Genomic DNA, 13,413 nt, shown 5'->3' with positions numbered 1-13,413 from the left:
CTGTACAACACCAGCAACGCACTAATACCATTTTATCATTTCCAGCTAGTAGAAGACAACCTTAAGACAATATTAATGACATAATAAACAAAGTGACTCAACATCCTGTCAGTCTTCTAACCCTTCAGTTCAGAAAGAGGATTTTACAATTTAGAGAGAGCAAAAATATCAACAGGAACTATTAGAATACAAATGAAATAAAACAAAAAACAAATCATTTTGTCTTCATTTGAAACTGATGCTTCCCATCAGTGCTGATCTCATATGCCACTGGCCACCTTGTTGTATTTTGTGATTATTTGATGTCCATAAACTACTTCAGTGCTTGTCAGCTTCATTTTTGGCAGTACTTGTTTGTTCTGCCTGGGACTTATTTCATTTCATAGTCTCATTTACATCAATATTTTTTCCTAATCTTTTATTTTGTATTTCCATCAGGCCTTGTCAAGCAAAACATTTTCTCAGACGGTCCTCATTTGGCGTGTCTGCTGTGAATCATGTCTTTAGAACTGAGTAGTTTATGATTTCATCCACTGGCATTCATTCAGAACAAGACTGAGAGTGAAAGGATTTTAAACTCTGATTAAATTAAACATGTATTTAAATACTTGTCATTCGAGTAAATAAGTGTCCTTTTTTAATCCTCATTAATGGAAAACCTGCATCTTTTTCTCAGTCCTCTTCCGTTGGGTTTCCATTATGTTTAAAGTGTCATTTGTCAGGAACAGATTGATAGAGTCACAAATTTTTGCCACAAATAATTTCAGGTGCAAGCATGAACTGAAATGTTATTGTTATCCAAAGATCTAAATTTAAAATCATATTGACCTCATATCCACTTCTATGAATATAATATGACAGTGAAAAGTTAAATTTGGCACAAATATTTGCATGGACTTAAAGGGGTCATATTTTGCTAAACCAACTTTTATTAGTCTTTGATACATGTATTTGTGTATTTGGGGACAATAATAGTTTAAAAAGTTTGAATTTGAACCCTCCAGGTGCTGCAAAGCTATCTTTATATTCATTCCAGCAAAAATCGAGTGGATTTCTACAACCCGTTTCAATTCCTTCTTAATTTGTTACGTTTACAACTAGTTACATCAAGACATTTGCACATATAAGGTCAAGGCTTCCGACAAACATTTCTCCAAGTACGCCATATTTGTTTGTCAGCAGCAGTGGTTGTAGTCCATACTGAAAATATGCCCAAACTGCGCCGATTACCTAAAATGTTCAGTTGTTGATTGTATTAACAAACTCAAGTGGCTGAATGGGACAGAGCAGCACTTTCAACAACCTGGAGGGGTTGGGGTCATTTGTATTTAAAGGGCCAGCGCTCAAAACGACCATTCGCATGTCATTACTCAGAAATAGGGTTCAAGATGGACCTGTGGAGTTGAATTAATAAAGAATTCAGACCCAAGCATAGTATTTACAGGGAAATGTTTTAAAATGCACAATTCCATTTAAAAAAAAAAAAAAAAAGCAAAATATCACTCCTTTAAAGATGATTTGATTTGGGCCAAAGGTCAGAATTGTTGTGACTTTACAGAACACATTTGGCTATACCTACTGGTAATTGAGAGAACTGCATGATATAAGCATTGATTGTGTTTATGGTTCAGGTTTTCTCAAAAGATAAGAAATCCCCTTTGTCATAATATTGAAGGGCTGTGGTGATTAGCCAGAGAACTGGACAAAATGTTGATAATACTACTAAGTGAAAAGATTAAATCAATTTAAGGTCATAGAGCATATATGTTGCACTCATACTGACATTGGACGATATCTTCCAAAATTGTTCTGTTCAAAGTCACACTATTAGCTTTAGCTACAAAGAACTATTCCATAAGTACATACACCACAACAATGCATTGCCTTATTATTCAATGAAAAGTGTGTACTATTGGGAAAACATAATTTGAGCATAACAATTAACATATAAATCTAAGTATGACTGCAGAAAAATGTCCATAATGAACGAATTATTGACCTTGTAAGGCATTGTTATCTCATAAATATCCCATTTGTAATGTATTTTTACTGGTATAATAGATCAGAAATATAAAAAAAAATGTATAGTTGGAAAATGTATTGTTCTTTAAATGATACGATAAAATAAAAAGCAACTTATTGTGACTTACACAGAGATTTATAACCTCTTAACTACAGCTTATCACAAGGATAAAAAAAACATAAGTGTGGATCTGTAAGTTAGACACAGTATCTAGAAATGAAGAGGAGAGTAAATGAAGTGATAAGGGTATTAGAAGATCTAGTGTTGGTGAAGCGTAAGGACTGAAATCAAGACAGTGAATAGGGATCCTTAACAAAAAAAAAGTAACAAAAAATAACAATTGCACGATGATATGAAATGAGAATGAAAACTCCAGCTCCTTTCAAAAATATCTATTTATATTCAATCAATGAACTTTGTCAGGACAGCTCGGGCTGTGCCTCTGGTGACCACTTATAGACCCTCATATACAATGATACCTGCTGTACATAAAACGCTGAAATTATACCTCTCCATGGGTTTCTTTCAGCGGAAGCTAACTACTCTCCTTAAGAACATCTCCACTGTAATTATGTCAGCTTTCAATCTGAAGAGGATATGTCTGTGGGTGAGGGGAAGTATTTAAGTCAAATTGTTACCGCTTCCCTCTATAATGCAGAAGAACTGCAGTAAGAGCACAAAAAAAGAGGTCACGGGGGACAACTGGGAATGATATTTCATCGATGCTTTGCTACTGTCAATACTAATATCACTTTCACATTGACAGAATAGTAAAAAAAAAATGCATGGAACTATTGATTCCATTTCACCACAAATGAAGTATAGTACCTGTCGTCTTGATATTATTGCAGTAACAGATGGCACATTGCGCATAGAGCCATTAAATACCTCTATCTGACAATGTTGATTTCATTACACAAGACTGTCAAGGCAATCAGTTCATACCCTAAATTCAGAGATAAAAGCTATCTCTGAAGACTAAAGCACTCCATACACCTACTAAAATTGCTCATCCATTTGTACAATGTTAACATCAGTGTTGCACAGAGTCATTTATGACACCTCACTGTACATTTTTGGCAGTGACGATAACAATAAGGTCTGTATTTGTGGCAACCCATCGGCATATCTGTTTAAAGTACGTGTTTATTGCAAAAAAAACAAAAAAACAAAACATATCTTATACTCTGCTTGCATTGCATTCGTTGCTCTTGCTCTATCATGCTCATCACTTTGTCACTTCATTGTGAATCAGAGTGCAGTGCATCAGCCCAGCACAGGAGCTCAGCATCTCCAGGGATCCGGGGATCTTTGAAATAGTTAGCAGTAAGATGTGCCATGTGTTAGAAAGAACCTGCTTAGGGTAGTGTTACGCCATTGCTTCTCTCTATAAAGCCACATCTCCACTCAGAGACGTGGGGAATGTGTCACACAGCTCCCACTATTAAAGGCAAGGATTGAGCCAAATTACAGGATGATTTATGGAGCTTCCATAAGACACAGGGCAGGAAACCAAGTGGGGAAATGCTGAGGATATATTATCCTGATGTGATGACTATTTTAGATGCACCTCAATTTCCCAGTGTTCCTAGAAAAAATAGAGCTATCAGAATTGCGCACATCGTCAGTTATAAACTAGTGAGGTCAGTGAAATTCAGGAAGTCCTTGGAAGGAATTTATATACCATTGGGTCTAAAAAGAAGCTTAAACTCGCATCTTTTTTTATACCTGACAAAATACAGTCAATGTTGTTCATTTTTTCCAAAAGACACTAGCCCAGAGTTAACATATGGTTTAGAATTCATCAAAAAACTGTAACCTTTTGTTCATTATATAAAATAAGGTGAGGAATTGGAAAAACCAGTCCTTAACACCATTCTAAACTTATTTACCATCATATGAAATAAATCAACCTGAGTTACAGATCTGAGTTATATCTGTGTCACATTTAAAGCTGCAGGAGTAAAATCAAAGCCACCTTAATTCTGCAGCTCTCTCCTCTCTGTCCAGAAACAATAAATATACAGAAATATAGATGACCTGATTCGTTTTCACACCACTTTGAAAAAGAGAGGGCACTTTTGCAGGCATCGGTGTTGAACCACAGACTAGAACCAAAGAGTTGCATCTCACTGAATCTAAACAGCGATCTGTTACTTACAGACACCAACTATATGTTGAACCTCCTACCTATTTGAAAAACATTTATGAGATATTAAACCATGGGATATATCTTCTACAGCCTAAAATTACAATATATTGAAAGGTAATTATGGATTTTTTTACCCTGTGATGCTGAAATACTATCAAGCACTTTTCAGCTTTACTTAGTTTGGTCAACAGATCATAGCCTGACTAAGAATTTCACCTTAAATGACTCCAAATGATTGAAGTCAGGAGAGATAATAAAACTGACAATAGACACAATTTATTACCCAATCTGAAACGGTATGTGGTCCTGCAACCAGAAGTCCTTAAATTATTCCTTCAAATCTGATAACACCGTGTCAATACTTTTTCAACAAATGGCCAATTTCAGCCCTCTGTGTCAAACATAACTCACCACAACCACAAAAATAAAGCTGCTGACAGATACTGTGAAAAGGAAAAGAATAAAAAGCTTTTGATCATTTGTTACTGAAGGTTTGGCATCAAGGATACTCTGATTATTATGTATATTGTGAATAGAAAGTCAGATAAAATAAAAACTCTGCCTCACACAGCATTCCTCTTCTGATAAATCAGCATCATTTACAGTAATCACATTGTCATTCTCATTCTGCCGCATGATGTTCCTCACAGTTACCTTTCGCACCACAGGTAGCAAACTGTACCCATGGCTCAAATCACAAAGCAATCAACTAATCTTCGATTTACTCTGCAGTTCTCTGGCAGGATATTTTCTTGGCCTTTAACAAGGTTGCAACGAATATATCAGACGTTTCGTGTGCTGTAAAATATCTATTTACATAAAACTGTCAGCTATCTTGTGCTCAATGTGTGAGCAAATCTTCTAAGATCAAATTGTTTGTATAAATTATCCAGGAAATGAAAGATGCATTAGATGGACTCAAAGAAAGATATGACCTTTTAAAGTGGTTACTAGTTTATTCAGAAAGCGCATGATATCTGTAATGCCTTAATCTACTGAATGCCAGTTCCAGTAAAGGTAGCTTCTTTGCACCATTAGTTAAAAGCATATATTATATGAAGCATCTACTTTCAGTGCTTTACTTCGGTTTTAACTGATAAACAAGATAATACTGACCCATGCGCTGACGGAAAACGGATCAGTTCATGTTGGCTTTTAAGAATGGAAACATACACTCTTATTGTCACGATTATGTTCGATAGCATGTACGATTATGAACCTCCGCAGGATCTTGTGGGTCGTATTTCTCAAGAGTAAGAAGCATTAATGCAGTGTGAAAACTGATCTGTCACTTTCACACACAAGGAAAAAAGACATATCTCACTCACCTGTGGCACAGAAGCAACATGCAACATGATCCCCTTTTCTATATAACCACAAAAAACGTACACATCCATAGGAAAAAGCCTCAAATGGATGCTGTCACTGTTGTGTTACATAGTGAAGATGAAACTGCACTGTAGGATAAATAAGTTAACATTAATTCCTGCTTTTTAATCTTAGCTGTAGTATACCAGGGCCAGCAAAAAGCTCTGCTCGGTTCCAAACTTACTGCAATGTTTTTGTATGAAACCTAGCAACATGCCATGGCGGTTGGAGAAAGATATTTTTAGCAAACCCTGCTGTTATTCTAATTGTAGGAGTTCTTGTTTGAATCTTACCCATCCCCTTTAATTATACAGCCATTTCTTTATTGTCACAAATTAAACTAGCGTGAGTATGTTGCACAAATGAATCAAACTGTGTAAAAAAAAAAAATTGCCCCTTGGAAATCACGTAGGATTCACTAAGAACTGAATATATGATCCCTTCTTCTTCCTCAGAGGTGAGAATGTCACAGGAAAAGGACATTTGCAGGAGATTAAAATGCACATTTAATTTCGGATTATGCACTGGAAGTTTTGGCTCAGGAAAGATAAACCAAAGCTTTCAATAGCTGCTGGATTTACACACGTAGACACAGCTTCACGAGTCAGTTTAGACTGGACGCTAACGGTCTCCAATTAAAGCATTCAGCTCAAAACTACACAGACCAATATACTTCAGGGAGTATCCATCAAATGTCTGCCTTCAGTACTTATGGCAAGTCATGACATAACTTTCCCGAGTGTCATTTACCCACATGTCCTCATTAGTTTACTATCATAGATGCTTACATCATTCAATGACATTCTCAAAGTTTAAGGCTTACAACTTTGCCGTCACGTGCACAGTCATCACTGCCGCACAGGCTTCAGGGTGAAATGTACTGCATCTCTTCCACTCAGCTCCTTCATTATCTAATTTAATTAATGAAGTATGTTCACTCAAAGACATGCTGGGACACGAGAGTGAACATTAAGGCCAGCTACACCAGACAATCATCCGTTAGCATCATCTACCCTAGATGAAAAAAGAATGTCGCTTGAATAAGTGACACAGCTGAAATGATGACAGCTCAGCAACTACAACTGCTAAGTGAGACTTTACTAAGGAACTCCGAAAGTGGATGGGTACTGTTTTTAAAATGACGAGGATATATGCGTTCTAACTTTCACCCAATATTTTCTACTTCCATTAGGATACAACATCTCTCAGTGGTTTGTGTTAAATACTGCCTTATCAAGCAAAGTGACAGTTATGGATGACGCAAAAATGACAAGATGCTTTAAACAATGACTTGTCAGCAGCTTGCACCAAAAAAAACAATGTTAAATACTAGGTTGAAGTGGATGCAGACAGGTTTCAATAAAAACTGATTCTTCCTATTGATGCAGCCTGGTTGGCATCCCTCTGTGTTCTCCCTGTTATGTTGTGTTACTATAAATACAGTGAAAGAGCTGGAGCACTACAGTATATTAGGCCTGTGGAGCTCAGGCCTGGTGAGAACAACACTGGAAACACCTGCCTCAGCTGACCGAGAGCCACAAAGAGATTTTCTGTCCCACTACGACAATCCACTGAAGTTGTTTAAGGTGCCTCTGTTGCTGAAATCCAATCTGCTGCATGATTTTTGACAGTGCGGAGTGTTGGTGGATGACTTTTGGTTCGTATACTTAAAACAGCACTGCACCCCACTGACACAGTCTGTTTTGGCATACTCCATTTCTCAGTAGAGTCAAATCTCTAGATGCTGCTTCAGTACAATTCCTGACAATTCTGTGCCCACACAATCAATTTATAACAACTGAGCAATAGGGCTTAACAATGCAAATGTTACAATCACATATCAATGCGCATGGCTTCAAATTACACACTGATTCATTACTCAACTTCAAATGATACGGTACTGAACAGCAATTATGTATTTTATAAAAAGTAACCAATACGAAATTAAGATTGGTGATGAAGTTATGCAATGAGGTATAAATAGTAGGCCTATAAGATTCAGTTTTATCTTAAAAGAGATGATTCTGCTGAGACTGCTAACAACTTTGCAAAAACTTGTGTCTATTGTGCAGTCATTTTTGTTATTGAGCACATCTGAAAGAAATCTTAAAATCTCAAGGCGGTTTGTGTAAGTTTAAACTCTTTGTCCTGACTGTAGCTCATCATGACATAAAAGTATGACATACAGCTGGAGATGATTTATTCACAAAAGGTTTATAACAGGAGACACTAACCTACATAACCTAACTATACCGATAAAAACATGTATTGTCTTGCTGAGGTGATAGTAGACAATGTCTTTGTTGTTGCTCCTGCAGTGTCAGCAAGGCAAATAGTCCCACTACAGTATGATGATGATCTACTATGCTGCAGTTGCAGTGTCGAGGAACTGTACTGCTGCTGAGCACATCATCTTCAAACCCACAACATGAGGTAACAAGTAGCCCGTACTACATGCTGTCCACCTGGGGCTTTTCCTTCATACCTACAACAGCCTGTTGAAATGAGCATTGTGTGCTCAGTGGTGCTTAACAGAACGTTGCATTTATGACATGAGGTGTAAATATTACTGGGAATAATAGCCCGATGTGGTGAGGAAGGCAGAGTTGCTTTTCCAGTGGAGCCCTTCAGTTCATATACATGTCCTATTCACTTTCTGATGCCTTAACTCAAAATGCTTTTGTAAAACCGTATTTTTTTTTCCCAGGACCGCATGAGGAATATGGAGCCGCAACAGCCGAGAGATAGACATGAAAAAATAGTCTGTCTCCTCCGGCTGGCTTGCAGAAAATATAGCGGGTAGCCCATTTAATCGAGAAGTGGTGTTGCAGAGGGGGAATGTTGCTGCAGTAACCCCCAGGATGGAATAATCTGGTTAAGGGCAATCACGTTGGGCAACATAACTGTGCACGGATTTTTTTATCCACTGAAATAACATCTAGCCCGTGTGTGTGTGAGTGCTATTTAAAAAGTTAGGAGATCATGGCGCCGTGGTGATGCAGGGGGGGCTTTTGTGTGTTGGTGCGCTGCGCGTCCCCAAACCTGGGCTCGCCGATAGTAGCAGCACAGAATAAGTTGTCCCCCCCTCCCGGCGCCTCTGCATGATCCACTCGCTGCATAAATATGATTGCAGATCTATCACCATTACAACAAAACAAATGAATAACGCAGAAACACACACATACACATGAACACACACACTCTCTCGCTCATACACATACACGCGCGCGCACGCACGCACAACGCCGGTTCACAGCAAAACGGAGGAGTAGGCATAATAGTGATGAGCTTACCACTTGGATTCTTGTTTTTCTTAAGACTCTTGCCACAAAGACACTGCAGCATATGCGTTCCTTTGCTGAAAATGTTCCAAAGAAACCACATTGATTTGGGCGAAGAGCAATCCAGTGGCTTAAACACCCAGATATAGATGAGATCCTTGCGGTTGCATAATAACACAATTGGATCAGTTCTCCAGGACAAGGCTACCAATTGTATCATAGAAAAATAGGTATATCCAAGTCCTATGCGTTTGCATTCACGTGGCAAAATTTTCAGTACCTGTCACACTTCGTAATTATGGTGTGTTTCTCCTTCTGGTGTTTAAAGGATGCCTCCTCAACTAGTCGATAATAGAAAATATACTCTTTAAATTGCATGTGTCGCACCGGGAGGAGACGGGCCGCCAGTAAACAAACACAACTAACAGTAAAACAGTAAAACACGGTGGATTTCCGAGGAGAAAATCATTGCCTATTAGTTCATCACTCTGAGGAGAGGAGGGTGGATCTGCACAGCATCAAAAGCCAGGGGAGGATGCATCCTATGCACAGACTGCTGCAATGATAGCCCCAGCAAAACACCACATTGCCGGATCAAGTCCAATTCCTTTCTCCTATAAACCAGCTTGTTTGGCGAGGTCAGATAACACCAACCTCAGCTTTCATGTCTAATAGTCCCACACTGCAACGTTTCTGTTAAAGCCAGGCTTGGGTTCTTGGTGTGTGTCCGTGATTCCTGGAGTGTGCGTTTCTTCCCTTTGTGGGGTATTTTCCTCAAGCCTTTTCAGCGCCACGCCACTTGCATCTCCAAAAGTACGGTGCGCCTGTATAAAAACATTTGCATGAATTTCCTTTAGCGTCGGACCTTAGTTAGAAATAGGAGGGGAGGAGGGGTTAACATTGAAAGATTGGCTTTCCATTACGTAAACACGTGGTTGGTTTCTGCGCCGTCATATCAGTGATGCTCTCGGAAATTTTTTTTATGATCCGACTGTGACTATTGTCCCGAGCCGTTTTGGCTTTATTTCTCACAGATGACAGTTTCTGTTAAGTCCATCTTTAGCTCAATATCTCTGCACCTCACTATTAGTACTGTCGTTTTTTAATTTTTTATAATCTCGACTTGTTCGGGGTTCGGATTCTTTTCTCGCAAGTATTAAGTTGTGGCGCCTTTTGCATCTTGTATGTCAGGCGAGAAATTGTGCATTAAAGCCTTGTTCAGTCACAGGTGCTCAGAACCACCTGCTATAGGTTGGTGACGATGCTTGCGTTTGCTTCTGTCAAGTCATCTAAGCACTGCTGAAGCAGGGCTGCAGAGTACTCGGTAGCCTATAAGGTACTGCAACAAATCACTATTACTTCAGCAGACAGAACTAGTTAAATGTGACATCAGCTGCAAAACAATGTGCTTCTGACACCTGAATAACTCAAACAAAGCATTCCACAAAACAGATAGTTGGTCACACATCACAGCAAAGTCATGTGATTTTATAGACAAAACCTTGCAACTGTATTTTTACCTTTTGTGGCTCTGTTTTGTTCCTTCCTCCCTAAGGATAAAGGGCTAGTTAGTGTTGCTCATGACTACAGTTTCCACTGTATGTCTACTTTCCCCTAAGGATTTTAGTTTTCCATCACAGACTTACTGAGAAGAAGATCATGTTTTCCCCTGATTATGCCTGTTCTCACAAGGGCATGGGTAGTGAGGACTGTGTGTGTGTATGTGTGTGTGTTGTAGGTATGAGTTAAATGTAATGTTATTGCTGTTGCATGTTTCTCTAATGAACATGTTGTGCGTAGTCCACATCTAGGATTGAACCATCTGAGATCTGTCAGCACAAATTCCTCCCAGCACAAGTGGCAGAAGTCAGTTTGTCTGCCAGTGTTTGAAAGTGGACCCACTAGTTCCCCAGGAAGTTGACTCAACCCACAGGTGTGAGATACTGTGTGCCAGTAAATCGTCCTCGTTCGGCTGCAGTTCAAAGAAATACAAATAAACAACCATTTAGCTTAGGCAGAAATAAATGAACCATTTAGAACATTAGTGAGTTTATTTATCAGGGGTGAGTGTCAAATTCGTATGCGAAGTGATGGATATGAGTTTAAGGTAAAGTCTCAGTCTCATTTAATCCTCCTTATCTCCAAAACAAGCAAGTATGTTTTAATTGTTATATATATATTATATGTACTTTGCATCACAGGACCTCTTGGGATAACCACATTTTTATAATTATGTCTGTTGACGAGTTTAACTCTGCATTAGGTTCTTATTAAAACCTACTTTTACCGATGTAACGTCAACTAAGCAGAACAGAGAAAAAGCTGAGGTTTGTGTAAACAATATTAACCACAACACAGGAAGCTTGATGAGAGACTGGAGGGGTTCATTAGTGGGGTTGTGTTGTGTGTTCATCTCTGAATTACAGCATTAATCCACTTTAATGACCTAGTTTTGTGGCGCCCAGGTCTTGTCAGTTGGCTGTGATAACTGGTTCCTCAGGGATGTGGGCCACTTTGAAATTAAATGTTTCCTGATTGACTTTTTTTTTTTTTTTTAACATGACATTACAATGTTGCTGTGTTACTGTTATTTTCTATCTGACTTAAAAAGGTGCTTGTTTGATTTCATTTGCTGCTAAATTTTTGCTTTCATTGTGTTTTTGCCTTTATAAGCCACATACACAAACACCTGAAGGAAAGTAAATCCAGTATATCACTACAGACTGTTGCTGTATAAAGTTGAAGCAATTTGCATATTATGGACAATATATACTTGCTTCCACATGTGGCCTGTGAGGTCAAATGGACTCATCAGCAGTGCTCTGAGCAGTGCATCGCAGCCTTTCCACTTTCTCCCCCTGCAGAGGCCTCTCATGTCATCCTGCCTATCGATCCGTCTACTGTAATGTAAAGTATCATTGCACCCTGGAGGATATCGTCTGACAATTTTGTCAGGGATCATTAGAATACTTCTTTTTGATTGCCTAGGCTGCGGCTGGCAAGAAGTGGTTCCCTTGTGAGTTTTTTACAGCCTGTTTTCTCCTGATAGGAAAAATAACTTGATTTAAGATACACAGAGATAAATGGACTGGTTCCAATTTTACTCATGGGCTCAGTGGTTACTGTACACATTTGAAAGGCTCACACATGGGGGAGTGTGATGATCACACAAATGAGTGTTAACATTTGGAGAAAGGCATCTACCCAGGTATTTTTTAATTGAAATTATCTGTCAAAAAATTCAAACTAAAAAAATATCTGAAAATGTTTTTTTTTTTTTAAATCATCATACATTTGCTGTGTTTTTTGGATTACATGAAAGATACCCATGATGAGCTGAAATGAGTGGAAAATGGTGATAGGGTGACAGCTTTGATTTGGTATCTTCAAATAATTACCTACAATTATGTTGAAAATGAGGCCTTCATATCTGTTAGATAAGGTTAAATGAAACCAACACATGCACCTAATTAGTGATATTTCCTTTCCTACGGTGAATTTGTATTACATTTTTTCATTCATTCACATTAAAAAATAATAATTAAAGTTACCATGAGTACATTTGTTTTAATATGCAGATTACAGATAATTCTAAATATCTAAATTGAATACTGTAGACAAATTTGTAAATGTTTTACTTTTATATTGGTCAGTTTCTAGCACCTTGAATTAAAAATCTAGTATGTGAGGTTTCAGGAGGATCAAACCACAGAATATATTTACCGTACATGTATCTGCTCTTGAAACTCAAAATCCACAACATATTGCAACTTGCTATTTTTGTAGATTATACATTTTTAATGGACTCTTCACCCCAGGGAGAAACATGTTTTGACATTTTTGTACTTTGTTGGAAATCAAGGCATCCATTGCTCTTGAAGAATCAAAGTGATGCTGCACAACAATAGATCATTTATTTATTGCACATGTAGAAGACCATCCAGAACTGAGGGCCTATTTTAATTTGTAAATCTGTGATATTTGAAGCATATTTCAGACATGTAGATTCTTTAGTGTACTCAATACACAGTGGAATTGTGCAATATTGTGTGTACTGTATGTCAGTGCCTGTCAGGGTGCACAGGTTTACAGGATTTCTTTTAATGTCATATCTGTTTCATTGCAAGTCTAATCCAGCATAAGGTGTATTACTAATTACTATGTTTGAGTGTGATAGCTAATATCCAATAAACTAAAAAGCCAGGCGTATTTTCTTGCCATCACCATAGTGGATGGTACCTGTGCTATGCACTGCAAAAAAAAAAAAAGAAAAGTTGGGTGAACTCAAACTTTCAAGGCAACAAACTTTGATAAAATTTTAAGTTGGGCAATTAAACTACCTATTTTAAGTTTTGCTTTGGAGTTTGCTCAACTCTGAATGCTGATTTTTGTCAACTCAACTGTAAATTGTACTAAGTTATAGTTTTACATCGTAATAACATTTAATCCTGACTTCTGCTAACTCTCCTGTAAACTGTACTAACTCATAATTACTTCCGCCAGGAGGTATTGTGATCACTTTGCTTTGTGTGTTTGTTTGTTTGTTTGATTGTCAGCAACTTTACAGGAAAACTATTACAACCATCTTT

At 37.9% G+C, this 13,413-nt stretch overlaps 1 protein-coding gene across 1 annotated transcript in view; it reads right to left on the bottom strand.

Moving 5' to 3' along the window:
- The window catches only part of fgf14 (fibroblast growth factor 14), a 107,363-nt gene extending 97,648 nt beyond the window's left edge, over positions 1-9,715 (bottom strand). Inside the window, exon 1 of the mRNA XM_030124682.1 lies at positions 8,837-9,715. Coding sequence (XP_029980542.1) covers positions 8,837-9,044 — 208 coding nt within the window. The 5' untranslated portion in view covers positions 9,045-9,715. The remainder of the gene's footprint in view (positions 1-8,836) is intronic.
- Between the last annotated feature and the right edge of the window lie 3,698 nt (positions 9,716-13,413).

Source organism: Sphaeramia orbicularis, chromosome 21, assembly GCF_902148855.1.
Source record: "Sphaeramia orbicularis chromosome 21, fSphaOr1.1, whole genome shotgun sequence".
Lineage (NCBI taxonomy): Eukaryota > Metazoa > Chordata > Actinopteri > Kurtiformes > Apogonidae > Sphaeramia > Sphaeramia orbicularis.
The sequence above is the reverse complement of the archived record's forward strand: the minus strand, read 5'-3'. Positions and strand labels throughout refer to the sequence as shown.